Here is a 15,357-nt window from a genome sequence, read left to right on the forward strand (position 1 = left end):
CGGTAGCATTCTGAAATGCTCTTCCTGAACAGTTGGTAGAGTCAGGAACCTTCAGCACAGTAAACTGAGCCTGGAAGGTGTATCTGAAGTGCTGTCACCTGCCGGGCAAAGGGCCCAGTGTTAGAGGGAGGACCAGAACATACAGCGCTTCTTCAACCAGTACTGAAGAAAGGGCTGAATGGCCTCTTAAGTCATAAGTTCTATGATCCTGCTCCAGGAGAACAGAAGTGGGACTGAATATTTCATTTTTTATTGACAGGAAATTCTGGTGACATATGTCAATGTCCGTTTTTGCCAAGAACAAAACCAGAATGTATGAAGACCCTAATGTTATTTTGGGATTCAACATTTTCTGTATATATAGTACATTCTCCTGCCCTCAAATTTCAGGTGAATAGAAATCAACTGCCCTCAATGACCACTCCCCTCACCCTGCTCCCCAAGAAGTAGACGGTGTCTCTTGTCTCCCTCAGTCCGCGGTCTCTCACCATTCAGGGGAATACATGCACTGAATGTCCTTGGAAAAGTTGGGATCTGAGGAAGAAGCTGAGTAAAAAGCTGGGAGATACCGTTAGAAGCCACGCATTGAAGATGCAACTGTTCCGCGACAAGGGTATAAGCCAAACACTGGTGACTGCCAATCCTACTACCTTCTGACCACAAACAGGGGTGAATGTCTGATTGGTGTCTTTGTAAAGGGATGGATATTCACCAGCACAGCCAGGATATTCACTCTGAATATTGAAAAGATTTTGAGGATACAAAGGTCTGTGGACTCCAGAATTTGGAGTGACAAACTATCAGCTGGAGGAACTCGGTGGGTCAGGACTTCAGCATCTGTCAGGGGATGGGACGGCTGAGGTTATTGACCTGACATAGGTTTCCGACCTGAAACTGCAACAGATGTTGGCTGACCAACTGATTTCCTCCATTGCTTTGTGAGTTGCTCCAGAAAGTTGTTTGCGAAGCAGTTTCTTTTTGTCCACTCAAGAAATTTCGAGAGATTGAAAAAGTTAAAAGACATTTTCAATCTCTCATTGCTACAGCCAGAAATTCCCACTTGCTTCGAAAGGGCAACAATTTTACCAGTGCCCAAGAACACCAGTGTGAGCTGGCTGAATGATTATCGTCCAGTCGCACTCACATCTACGTGATGAAGTACTTTGAGAAGCTGGTCATGGCCAGAATCAACTCCTGCCTCAGCCAGGACCTGCACCACAGCAATTTGCCTATTGCCACAATAGATCTATAGTGGATGCAATCTCATTGGCTGTCCATGCAGCCTTGAATCACCTGGACAATAAAATACCTATGTCAGCATACTATTTATTCACTATAGCTCAATGTTTAACACCGTCATTCCCACAGTGCTTTTTGAAGAGTTATAGAACCTGGGCTTCTGTACCTCCCTCTGCAAATGGAAGACCTCAATCTGGAAATAACAACTCCACCTCACTGACAATCGACAGTGGTTCACCTCAGGGACGTGTGGTTAGTTCGCTGCTCATGTTCTCTCTACACCCGTGACAGAGTGGCTAGGCACAGCTCAAATGTCATCTATAAATTTGCTGACGATACACCCATTGTTGGCAGAATATCAGGTGGAAATGAGAGGGTGTGCAGGAGTAGATATACCAGCAAGTGGAGAGGTGTTGTGGCAACATCCTTGCACTCACTGATTGTGGCCTTGAGAAAAGCTAAGAGGAGGGTACACACACCGTAGGGGGATTGGAAGTGTAGAGAGTGAGCAATTTCATGTTACTGGGCATTAGTATCTCTGAGGACGTAATCTGACCCCAGCAAATTGATGCAGCTGTGAAGAAGGCAAGACAGTGGCTGTATTTAATTAGGATTTTGAGAAGAATTGGTATGTCACCTAAATATCTACATATGTACTGTGGAGAGCATTCTGACTGGCTGCGTCACTGTCTGGTATTTGGGCATGTGGGCCGGGGGTGGGGGGGGGGGGGCGGGAGGGAACGCTGATACTGTACAGCATCAAAGTAAGCTGCAGAAAGTTGTCAAATTAGTCAGACCCATCACGGATACTCGACTCCACAGTTTACAAGACATCCTCAAGAAGCAGTGCCTCAAAAAGGAACTCTGCCACCCAGGACATGCCTTCTTGTCATTGTTACCTTCAGGAAGGAGGTACAGAAGCCTGAAAGCATGCATTCAGAATTTCAGAAACAGCTTCGTCCCCTCTGCATCCAATTTCTGAATGGACATTGAACCCAAGAACACCTTGTCACTTATTTTTAATTCTGTTTTTTCACTGCATATTTAATCTAACTATTCAATATATATAAATACTGCAATGGACAGTTTTTTTTTGTTCGATATTATCCTGTATTGCATTGTAGTACTGCCACAAATTAACAAATTTCACAACATGTGCTGTTGATATTACACCTGATTCTGATTTACGGAAACATGTTCTCTTCAGTTTCAGGTGCATTGTGGGCAGAGAAAAATGTAACAGGAGTTGTGGGAAGAACAATCACAATCGATTGTCACTATGAAGCAAAGTACAGCTCACACACAAAGTATTGGTGCCATGGATGGAGTCGTCATTGTTCAGTTTTAGTGGAAACAAATGAGCATCACGGACAGCGTGGACGAGTATCAATCACAGATAACCCGGAACGGAGGATATTTACTGTTACAATGAAGGATCTTCGCTCTGAAGATACAGGATGGTACAGCTGTGCAATTACAACATCAGGTTATGACCCAATGGTTAACATACATCTGCAAGTGTCTGACGGTATGTAACGCAGTGATGGACTTTATGTCTCTATTGAAATGTCTGATCCAAGTTTTCTCTAGGAACGGCCATGGTATCATTGATATCCCCGAGGCTCCGCAGTAGTGTAGAGTCCTACTAGGAATACACAGCAGTCAAGAAACCCAATTCATGTTGATCTCACCCAATTCATGGTCATGGTCCAATGTTCCGCCTGTATCTTCAAGAATCTGATGGTACATTTATCAGGGCTTTACTTTCTGTTCCCCACTAAAATATCTTCTTTGTCTTCACTGCGAAGGGTCAGGACAGTTCCGATATCCCGAGGGTCTACATCCCCTCTGCCATCCGATTTCTGAACTGACAGTGAACCCATGAACACTTTGTCACATATTTTTGTTTCTGTTTTTTCACTGCATATTTAATCTAACTACTTAATATATATATATACATATATATATATATATATATATATATATACACACAAGGGTTGATTGATAAGTTTGTGGCCTAAGGTAGAAGGACCCAATTGTAGAAAACTTAGCACATTTATTTTGCAACATAGTTCCCTCCTACATTTACACACTTAGTCCAGCGGTCGTGGAGCATACGGATCCCTTCTTTGTAGAAGTTGGCATCTTGGACCTCCAGAAAGTGGCCCACAGCAGGGGTGATTGATACGTTTGTGGCCTAAGGTAGGAGATGAGTTATTAACTTCAAACCTTCTGCATTTTCACTCAAAGAGTTGAACTGCACGTGCATGTAACGAGAGCTGTATAACTCATCTCCTTCTACCTTAGGCCACGAACTTATCAATCACCCCTGCTGTGGACCACCTGGAGGTCCAAGACATTCTCGTTACATGCACGTGCAGTTCAACTCTTTGACTGATAATGCAGAATGTTTGAAGTTAGTAACTCATCTCCTTCTACCTCAGGCCACAAACTTATCAATCACCACTGGTGTGAACCACTTCTACAAAGAAGGGATGCGTATGCTCCACGACTGCTGGACTAAGTGTGTACATGTAGAAGGGGACTATGTTGAAAAATAAATGTACTAGGTTTTCTAAAACTGACTCCTTCTACCTTAGGCCACAAACTTATCAATTATCCCTCGTATATTATTAATGCAATGGATAGTTTTTTGTTCTGTATTATCCTGTATTGCATTGTAGTACTGCCACAAAGTTAACAAATTTCACAACATGTGCTGTTGATATTACACCTGATTCTGATTTACGGAAACATGTTCTCCTCAGTTTCAGGTGCATTGTGGGCAGAGAAAAATGTAACAGGAGTTGTGGGAAGAGCGATCACAATCGATTGTCACTATGAAGCAAAGTACAGCTCACACACAAAGTATTGGTGCCATGGATGGAGTCGTCATTGTTCAGTTTTAGTGGAAACAAATGGGCATCACGGACAGCGTGGACGAGTATCAATCACAGATAACCCGGAACGGAGGATATTTACCGTTACAATGAAGGATCTTCGCTCTGAAGATACAGGATGGTACAGCTGTGCAATTACAACATCAGGTTATGACCCAATGGTTAACATACATCTGCAAGTGTCTGACGGTATGTAACGCAGTGATTGACTTTATGTCTCTATTGAAATGTCTGATCCAAGTTTTCTCTAGGAACGGCCAGGGTATCATTGATATCCCCGAGGCTCTGCAGTAGTGTAGAGTCCTACTAGGAATACACAGCAGTCAAGAAACCCAACTCATGTTGATCTCACCCAATTCATGGTCATGGTCCAATGTTCCACCTGTATCTTCAAGAATCTGATGGTACATTTATCAGGGCTTTACTTTCTGTTCTCCACTAAAATACCTTCTGTGTCTTCATTGCGAAGGGTCAGGACAGTTCCGATATCCCGAGGGTCTACATCCCCTCTGCCATCCGATTTCTGAACTGACAGTGAACCCATGAACACTTTGTCACATATTTTTGTTTCTGTTTTTTCACTGCATATTTAATCTAACTACTTAATATATATATATACATATATATATATACACACACAAGGGTTGATTGATAAGTTTGTGGCCTAAGGTAGAAGGACCCAATTGTAGAAAACTTAGCACATTTATTTTGCAACATAGTTCCCTTCTACATTAACACACTTAGTCCAGCGGTCATGGAGCATACGGATCCCTTCTTTGTAGAAGTTGGCGTCTTGGACCTCCAGAAAGTGGCCCACAGCAGGGGTGATTGATACGTTTGTGGCCTAAGGTAGGAGATGAGTTATTAACTTCAAACCTTCTGCATTTTCACTCAAAGAGTTGAACTTCACATGCATGTAACGAGAGCTGTATAACTCATCTCCTTCTACCTTAGGCCACGAATTTATCAATCACCCCTGCTGTGGACCACCTGGAGGTCCAAGACACTCTAGTTACATGCACGTGCAGTGCAACTCTTTGAGTGATAATGCAGAATGTTTGAAGTTAATAACTCATCTCCTTCTACCTCAGGCCACAAACTTATCAATCACCATTGGTGTGAACCACTCCTACAAAGAAGGGATGCGTATGCTCCACAACTGCTGGACTAAGTGTGTACATGTAGAAAGGGACTATGTTGAAAAATAAATGTACTAGGTTTTCTAAAACTGACTCCTTCTACCTTAGGCCACAAACTTATCAATCATCTCTCGTATATTATTAATGCAATGGACAGTTTTTTGTTCGATATTATCCTGTATTGCATTGTAGTACTGCCACAAATTAACAAATTTCACAACATGTGCTGTTGATATTACACCTGATTCTGATTTACGGAAACATGTTCTCCTCAGTTTCAGGTGCATTGTGGGCAGAGAAAAATGTAACAGGAGTTGTGGGAAGAGCGATCACAATCGATTGTCACTATGAAGCAAAGTACAGCTCACACACAAAGTATTGGTGCCATGGATGGAGTCGTCATTGTTCAGTTTTAGTGGAAACAAATGGGCATCACGGACAGCGTGGACGAGTATCAATCACAGATAACCCGGAACGGAGGATATTTACTGTTACAATGGTGGATCTTCGCTCTGAAGATACAGGATGGTACAGCTGTGCAATTACAACATCAGGTTATGACCCAATGGTTAACATACATCTGCAAGTGTCTGACGGTATGTAACGCAGTGATTGACTTTATGTCTCTATTGAAATGTCTGATCCAAGTTTTGTCTAGGAACGGACAGTGTATCATTGATATCCCCGAGGCGCCGCAGTAGTGCAGAGTCCTACTAGGAATACACAGCAGTCAAGAAACCCAACTTATGTTGATCTCACCCAATTCATGGTCATGGTCCAATGTTCCGCCTGTATCTTCAAGAATCTGATGGTACATTTATCAGGGCTTTACTTTCTGTTCCCCACTAAAATACCTTCTGTGTCTTCACTGCGAAGGGTCAGGACAGTTCCGATATCCCGAGGGTCTACATCCCCTCTGCCATCCGATTTCTGAACTGACAGTGAACCCATGAACACTTTGTCACATATTTTTGTTTCTGTTTTTTCACTGCATATTTAATCTATTATATATATACACACACACACACACACACACACACACACACACACACACACGAGGAGTGATTGATAAGTTTGTGGCCCGAGGTAGAAGGAGTCAATTTTAGAAAACCTAGCACATTTATTTTTCAACATCGTCTCCTCCTACATTTACACACTTAGTCCAGCAGTTGTGGAGCATAGGATCCCTTCTTTATAGAAGTCGGTGTCTTGGACCTCCAGAAAGTGGCCCACAGCAGGGGTGATTGATACGTTTGTGGCCTAGGGTAGAAGGAGATGAGTTATTAACTTCAAACCTTCTGTATTATCACTCAAAGAGTTGAACTGCACTTGCATGTAACGAGAGCTGTATAACTCATCTCCTTCTACCTTAGGCCACAAACTTATCAATCACCCCTGCTGTGGACCACCTGGAGGTCCAAGACGCTCTCATTAGATGCACGTGCAGTTCAACTCTTTGACTGATAACGTGGAAAGTTTGAAGTTAATAACTCATCTCCTTCTACCTCAGGCCATGAAATTATCAATCAGCCCTCGTGTATAAATACTGCAATGGACAGTTTTTGGTTCTATATTATCCTGTATTGCATTGTAGTACTGCCACAAATTAACAAATTTCACAACATGTGCTGTTGATATTACACCTGATTCTGATTTACGGAAACATGTTCTCTTCAGTTTCAGGTGCATTGTGGGCAGAGAAAAATGTAACAGGAGTTGTGGGAAGAGCGATCACAATCCATTGTCACTATGAAGCAAAGTACCGCTCACATACAAAGTATTGGTGCCATGGATGGAGTCGTCATTGTTCAGTTTTAGTGGAAACAAATGGGCATCACGGACAGCGTGGACGAGTATCAATCACAGATAACCCGGAACGGAGGATATTTACTGTTACAATGGTGGATCTTCGCTCTGAAGATACAGGATGGTACAGCTGTGCAATTACAACATCAGGTTATGATCCAATGTTTAACATACATCTGCAAGTGTCTGACGGTATGTTGCGCAGTGACTGATTTTATGTCTCCTCTGAAATGTCTGATCCAAGTTTTCTCTGGGAATGTTCAGGGTAGCATTGATATCCTGAGGCTCAGCAACAGGGCAGAGCCTTACGATGAGCTGTCAGGAGTCAGGAAACCCAATTCATGTTGATCTCACCCAATTCATGGTCACTGTCCAATGTTCCGCCTATATCTACAGGAATCTGTTGGTACATTTACCACGGATTTACTTTCTGCCCCCACATAAATATCTGCTCTGTGTCTTCACTGTGAAGGGTTACGACAACTCCCACATCCCGAGGGACCACTGCAGTGCAGAGTCTTGTGAGGAGTGAACAGGAATCAGGGAATCACCCAGTGTGAGGTCTGACCCACTGATAGACACCGACTTCTATTGGGAGGCTCAGCACAATTTTCCTGCCTCAGAAGCATATGGAATGTCACCCTATCAGAGGTTTGCATTCAGAGTAAAACTAATAATCCAGCCATAACAGAGCAGTGAGAATCCTGTTGCTCATGGGCTAAGTACCGGAAAACCATAAAAAGGGAATCATTTCCCAGAGCTCAACAGACTGCATTCAGTTCTTCCAAAGCAGGCCAGTCCAATCCCTGGCCTATCTCAGGGATCAATCAGTCCCTCCTAACCCCCACCCCCCCACCTGTATCCCCATAAATGTGTTCTGAGCCCCCACCCCCAGAACCCACTGACCATCCACTCTGAAACATCCAGCCTCTTCATCCACCCATTACCGGCAGGAATCAGATTAAGTGAAATCTGATGAGATCTTGTCCCATCAGAATCCTTTTGTTTTCCTTTATCCATCTTGCCCTTTTACTCCTTGTCATTCCCCTCCACTGCCCTTGTGCCCACACTTTCTCCCTCTGGTGCCCCACCTACTTATTCTATTCCATAGTCTACTGTCCTCTCCAAATAGATTCCTCCTTCTTTAACCCTTTGCCTCTTCCGCCTATCACCTCCCAATTTATCATACTCTTTTTTGCCCCATCCCACCTTCCTGCCTTCCTCCTCTCACCTAGATTCACCTATCAGCTGTCAGCTTATGCTCCTCCTCCTCTCCCCACCCTTTTATTCAATCCTCTCCCCTCATTCTTTCCAGTCCTGGTGAAGCATCTCAGTCAGAAACATCACACGTGCATTTTCCTCCAGAGATGTTGCCTGACCTGCTGAGTTCCTCCAGCTCCTTTGTGTGAACATCCACCTTCCTGAGACTTCTGGGCTTCGCCCACTGCCTCCATGCAAACAGCAGCACCAAGGTACTCCTTTGCTGTAGCAGGTCCCAGAAATCAAACACTTTCTCCCAAAACCCTCCAAGCATGTGACAGATATCTGACCATCAGAGCAAATACTGGCAATCTCACTGGCAGAAAGAGGTATAGCAACTAAACAAATAGTTAATCACTTTTGTCATTTTTCATTGGCTAAGATTTAGCACATTACCCACATGGTAATTGTTTTAATTATCAATTAATTAATCACTATCTAAGAAATTTTCTTTATCTCATCTATAAAAGTGATGGATTTTTCAGAAGCACTATGTTTCATTTCTTTTTATTCCTTTGCATTACATCCTTTAGCATTGATTTCCCTTTAGCATCATTTCTCAGCTCTTTATTTACGTTTGTAGATTGATGAATATTTGTATGTTTTTTTACTCTAAATTAAGCAGAAATCTTTGAACTAAGACTGCTCACACTGAAGTGGATCACTTCACATTTGTCTACAGAATGATGCATCTGCCATTCATTTGCTAATTCTCTGAACCAGTCCAAATCATGCTTAAGAAACTCCTCATAGTACACATTGTCACCCGGCTTTGTGCCCTCTGCAAACTTGATATATTGCATTTAATTCCTCTGGACTATGTTATTAATATACAATGAGATGAGTTGGGTTTCTAACACTGAATGCAACAGTTTCCCTCTAAAAACTCACTGCCAGTCAAAAGCAGAGCTCTTCATTCCTGCTGTTTGAATTCTGTCTGCCAACTGGTTCTCTATCCATATTAGTCCTCTAATCCACCTGTTTTAATCTGACATGTGTAGGACCTTATCAAATGCTTTCTGGAAATCCAAACACACAACCTGCTGTCATTATTCTGCAAGCTATCTTCTCATCTACTTGCACAGGGAAGCTGTTGAAACTGGATTTTATCGCCAGTGCGATCATGTTTGCTGTTGTGTGCTGGGGCAGCAGGCTGAGGGTAGCAGACACCAACAGAATCAACAAACTCATTCGTAAGGCCAGTGATGTTGTGGGGATGGAACTGGACTCTCTGACGGTGGTGTCTGAAAAGAGGAGGCTGTCCAAGCTGCATGTCATCTTGGACAATGTCTCCCGTCCACTACATAATATACTGGTTGGGCACAGGAGTACATTCAGCCAGAAACTCATTCCACTGAGATGCAACACAGAGCCTCATAGGAAGTCATTCCTGCCTGTGGCCATCAAACTCTACAACTCCTCCCTTGGAGGGTCAGACACCCTGAGCCAATAGGCTGGTCCTGGACTTATTTCCTGGCATAATTTACATATTACTATTTAATTATTTATGGTTTTATTACTATTTAATTACTTATGGTGCAACTGTAACGAAAACCAATTTCCCCTGGGATCAATAAAGTATGACTTTGACTATGACTATGACTATGACTTATCTCTACAGAATCTGGATACATTTCTGAAACTTCTACAGAATCTGGATACATTTCTGAAACTTCTGTAACAGATTCAACGAGGACTTCACAATCTGAAACTTCAGAAATGAATTTCAATGATACTCGAAGAAAAAACATACAATCCATTTCTGCCAAAAGGTACAATGTTCTCATTTGTCAATGTTTTGATTGACACTACTGCCATGCAAGATATGTGATGTTATTGGTGGTGATTGCTTGCGGAGGGTGGGGAATGGGAGGGGCAGGAGGTGGGTGGTACACCCACCTTTCTTTGCTGGCATTGTACCTGTGAGAGTATTGACTTCAAACATACTGAAATAATGGGAGAGGCCTATACACGGCTCTTTCTCACACATTTCAATCCTGAGGCTCCAAGGTAAATATTTTGTGTTGATTTAAACATGAAAGTTGAAAGTGTTATTTTAGAATCTCACTTATCAAAATGGAGAGAGTGCTGGATTTGTATCAGGCTGCTTTGCTTGTTGAGAAATAAGAGCAGATTACTCCCTTTGCCACCCCTCAGAGGATATACGGCTTGATGTCAATTGTATTTGTCAAATTCCAGCAATGCTGCTTTGCCTTGCCATGACCAACTCTGATGTGACCCTGATGGCAAATTTCATGGTCGGTTAAGGTAAAAATGCTGGTCACTGCATCTGCAGAAAAGATGTTCCTGGGGAGTGGGCATGGGTGAGGTCAGTATTATTGCTCTGGACTACACAGCATTAAAATGGGGTTACCTTGGAGATATGTTAAAGTAAAAAGACAATTTGGCTCAGGCAGTCCAATAGTAGATGTCACACTAGAATCTTTCGTTTGCCTCCCTATCTTGTCTTGGTATGCCTAAAGACCTTTGCTCCCAGACATAAACAGAATGTTGCCATGCAAGTTGATAGGGTGGTTAACAAAGAACATTGTGTGTTGGCTTTCATTAGTCAGATAATTTAATTTAAGAGGCTTGAGGTAATGTTGCAGCTCTATAAAACTCTGGTTCGTCCACACTTGAAGATTGTCTTCAGTTCGAATCATTCCATATAGGAAAGATGGAAAAGCTTTAGAAGAGATTTACCAGGATGCTGCCTAGTATAGACAACATGTTTTATGAGGATGGGATGAGTGAGCTAGGGATTTTATCTTTGGACATAAGGAGGTTAAGAGGTGACTTGATAGAGGTGTATAAGATGATAGGAGGCATTAGTAAATTGAATAGTATTGATACTTGAGTTTTTTCTGCAAGCAATGTTCCCACTTTCAAGGATTCATCATCTCATGTTCTTGATTGTTATTGCTAATATATTTATTATTATTTCTTTCTTTATGTGTTTGCACAGTTTGCTGTGTTCTGCACCCTGGTGGAACACCAAAGTTTGGTGGTCTTTTATTGATTCTGTTATGGTTATTATTCTATAGATTTATTGATTTTGCCCACGAGAAAAATGAATCTCAATGTTGTATAGCGTGAGGTATGTGTTTACATTGAACTTTGAGCTTTAATATAAGTGGACATACTGTTAGGTCTGGGGGAAAGTATAATGGGTTATCAGAGGAAGGTCTTTTACACAGAGAGAGTGGCAAGTGCTTGAAATGTGCTGCTGGGGTACTGGTAGAAACAAGTGCGTCTGGAAGATTTAAGATAGGCACATGAAGAAAGAAATATGAAGGGCTACGTGGGAGGGAAGGGTTAGATTAATATTGGAATAGGTTAAAGAGCTGATAAAACATGTTTGGCTGAAGAGCCTGTACTTCGCTGTACTATTCTATGTGCTTTTCCCTTACATATTTGATTTTCTTCTTATTTGTTTCCTTCTCTATTATCATCATAAAATGCATTTTATGTTGCTCACTTCATCTTAACTTCCCTACATGTTCTGGGTTATTTATCCTCTAAATCAGGGGTTCACAACTTGGGGTCCATGACCCCAGTGCTTAATGGTATTAATCCTGACATAAAAAAGGTTGGAACCCTTGCTCTAAATGCTCAAATTTGCAAATTCCCTTCATGGTCTCTTTAGCCATTGTGTTACGAGTGAGCCCCTTATACATTATTGATCTTGCTTCCCCCATCTCCAGACCTACCACTGTATTTATTTCTTTATTCTATTTACTGAGATACAGTGTGGTATAGGTCCTTCCAGCCCTTTGAACCGCACCACCCAGTGACCCCCAATTTAACCTAAGCCTAATCACAGGATGATTTACAAAGACCAATTAACGAACTGACTGATACATCCCTGGACTCTGGGCGGAAACCGGAGCACTGAGGGAAAACCCATGCATTCCACAGGGAGGACATAGAGATCCCTCACAAAAGACATCAGAATTGACCTTTGACACCTCAAGCTGTAATAGCATCGTGGTAACCACTATGCTGCATGGTGCCCAAGGAATACTGAGATTTTTTGAGATGCCCGGATTACTTTTATGATTTTTTTTGATTATCCTTATTTGTCTGTGTATTTCATTCCCCAACTCCCTTCTTCAATAAGTTATGGATCACTTATCAGCTTTCATACAAAATCTGTCTGCAAGGATTCGTTGTCGAACTTCCAAAGAGCTGTGTCCTCTTTTGGCAAGTTTGTCTATATTTGTCACATGTACATTGAAACATACATTGAAATGCTGTCAGGCCTGCACATGCAGGAAACTCCCAATCTTCACCTGACTAATAGAATTCACCTGCCACTCATTCTAGGCTCATTACCTGCAGCCTATTTAACCCAGTTCTCATCCACAGTCCTTGTTCACTCATCAAACCAGATGGCCTCAACAAATTGTTCCTAGCCTTCAATCCCTCGCTTGCTTGTTGTGTTTACTTTCTGCTCTTTCATGTTTTATGGCACCTCATGACTTTTTATTTTGCAGTCTATTAGTAGAGTAGCGTTTACTGCAAAATTGTCTCTGCTGATTGATTTTGGTCAAGCTTCATCTACATTTCCTGACAAATGCATCACTTTGCATCAAATGCAACCAGCAAAGATTGTGCTGGGCAGTCTGTTAGTGTTTCTATTCTTCCAGAGCCAACATAGCATGCCCTCAAGCGACTAACCGTCAACCATCTGTCTTGAAAATATGGGAGGAAACCGGAGCACCCGGAGGAACCTCATGCAGTCTCAGAGAGAATGTACAAACTCTTTACAAATAGTGGCAGGAACTAAACCACAATGGTATAGCTAACTGTTATAAATCATTGTACCATGCAATGACATTACATTAACCCCAGGCTCATCGTTACCCAACCTCATTATTTCGATCCTTGCCATTTCTAAATCTATCTACATTATCTATTGTTGCAGCATACAGTATGTGTTTCCACAATTGTATCTCCAAATGATGATCATAAATTATCTTCCCTCCCTCAGTCCAGCGTGAGATTAATCTCCCAGCTGAACTTCCCTGGCCTTGCTGCTTTTATTGCTCGACTTCACTAATTTCACAGAGGAACCAGGAGGTAAATATTTGAAATACAAAGGTGTTTCCTCTTCTCCCACTGATTCTGTATCTCTTCCCCTTTGTTCAGTTACATGATATGGAAAGTGGGACGCTGGCTGTTCTTTGCTCTGCTGGCGATCTGCACTATCGCTGTCACGTGGTTCACGAGAGATAAAAAGGTAAGTCTAGGTCAGTAGATGCTCCCGAATGGTTTTCATGAATTACAACATAGAACATAGAGCATTACAGCACAATACATGGAATTTGGTCTATGATGTTGTTCTGGCCTCTTAACTTACTCTAACCTTTTCTTCTTATATAGCCTTCAACTTCTCTGTGATCCATGCATCTTTTTGAGAGTTCCTTAAATGCTGCAAATGTATCTGACTCTACCACCACACCTGATAGGACGTTCCATGCACCCACAACCTCTGCGTAAAATCTTACCTCCGACGTCTCCCCAATGTGTTCCTCCAATCAACTTAAAATTATGCCCCCTCGTATGAGACACTTCTGCCCTTGGAAAATGGCTCTGGCTATGCACTAGATTTACGCCTCTTATCATCTAGTACACCTCCATCAAGGTGCAATACCTCTCATTCTCATTCACTCCAATTTAATTCAAATATACTGATCATTTAAAGGGAAAAAAACATTCACATATGAACGCATAACCTTTTGTCAAAACAAAGTTGCATGAAGATGATATACTGTAAGGAGGCTTTCACGCTCTGTCCATGTGTAGAATGAAGTCCTGTACTCGACAGGAAAATATATTGGACACTGTGTTTCAGACAGAATTCTGTTGCAAGGTGCCCACATGAAATGTAAATCAAAGTCAATGTGCACTTTACTGCCCGATGCACAAGCATGTGTTTGCAACAGTGCAATGAGTGCAAAATCACAGGCACATAGAATCATACAGTATTGCATGGTTCCCTGTGTCAATCAATCTGATAATTTCACTTTTTCTTTTATAGAGATCTGATCAATCAGATCCTCACCGCCTGGTCCAAGAGAAAGAGAGAAGGATCCCAGATTTCACCAACCGTGCGGAAGTTTTGCACTAAGATTAAGTATTCATTATTTATCCCGCTTTGTGGAACTTTAGAACATGATTTCACTCATGAATTCAGGGTACTAGATTTTCCTTAAAGTGTCAGTGGTTGGAAACTATTTGGATAGGGAATCAAATAATCTTCAGATCATGACATCCCATCAGAATGATTTTATTGAAAAATATTGACCTGAAATATTAGCTTTGTTATTCTCCTTGTAGTTGCTGGCTGACCTGTTGAGTATTTCCATCATCTGCAGATTTAATTTCAAACAGGCACACATTTTCCTCATATATTCAGGAATATTATTACACAGAGAAAAACCACAATCTTATTCACATTCAGCACAATTATCGACACTGTACAAAGGTCTAAAGGACACTGATCAATGGAAAGTAATGCCGGGTCCTGAATAAAATTAAATGGACGACTTCTCACCACATGTCCTGAGCACAGTCTTATCATCACAAACTCTCTCTTCCACCAGAAAAACAAATTCAAGGCATCTTGGCAGCATACCTGATCTAACAGTGGTATCTCATTGTCTATGTCATTGTCTGACCTCGGGATTGCCTTCATGTGTATATATCACACAGGCCATGATTGGACAGATTGTTGGCTGACCCCTCCACCATGTCAACGAGTCATAGAAAAGTCCCTTCGGCCCATCTAGTCTATGCTAAGACATTTAAGTTGCCTACTCCCAACTACTTGCACTGGCAACATAGCCCTCCATATTCCTTCCATCCATGTACCTATCAAAACTTCTCTTAAATGTCGAAATTGATCTTACATGCACCACTTGCGCTGCAGTTCATTCCACACTTTCATGACCTTCTGGCTGAACAGGTTTTCCCTCTTTTTCATCTCAAACTTTTCACCTTTAACCCAT

The 15,357-nt window shown here is 41.9% G+C and overlaps 1 protein-coding gene across 1 annotated transcript in view; it reads left to right on the top strand.

The window, feature by feature from the left end:
* LOC140209410 (uncharacterized) overlaps positions 1-15,357 on the top strand; it is a 183,371-nt gene that overhangs the window by 49,069 nt on the left and 118,945 nt on the right. Inside the window, 3 exon segments of the mRNA XM_072277655.1 lie at positions 2,447-2,767; positions 4,008-4,328; positions 6,956-7,276. Coding sequence (XP_072133756.1) covers positions 2,447-2,767; positions 4,008-4,328; positions 6,956-7,276 — 963 coding nt within the window.

Source organism: Mobula birostris, chromosome 14, assembly GCF_030028105.1.
Source record: "Mobula birostris isolate sMobBir1 chromosome 14, sMobBir1.hap1, whole genome shotgun sequence".
In the NCBI taxonomy this organism is placed as follows: domain Eukaryota; kingdom Metazoa; phylum Chordata; class Chondrichthyes; order Myliobatiformes; family Myliobatidae; genus Mobula; species Mobula birostris.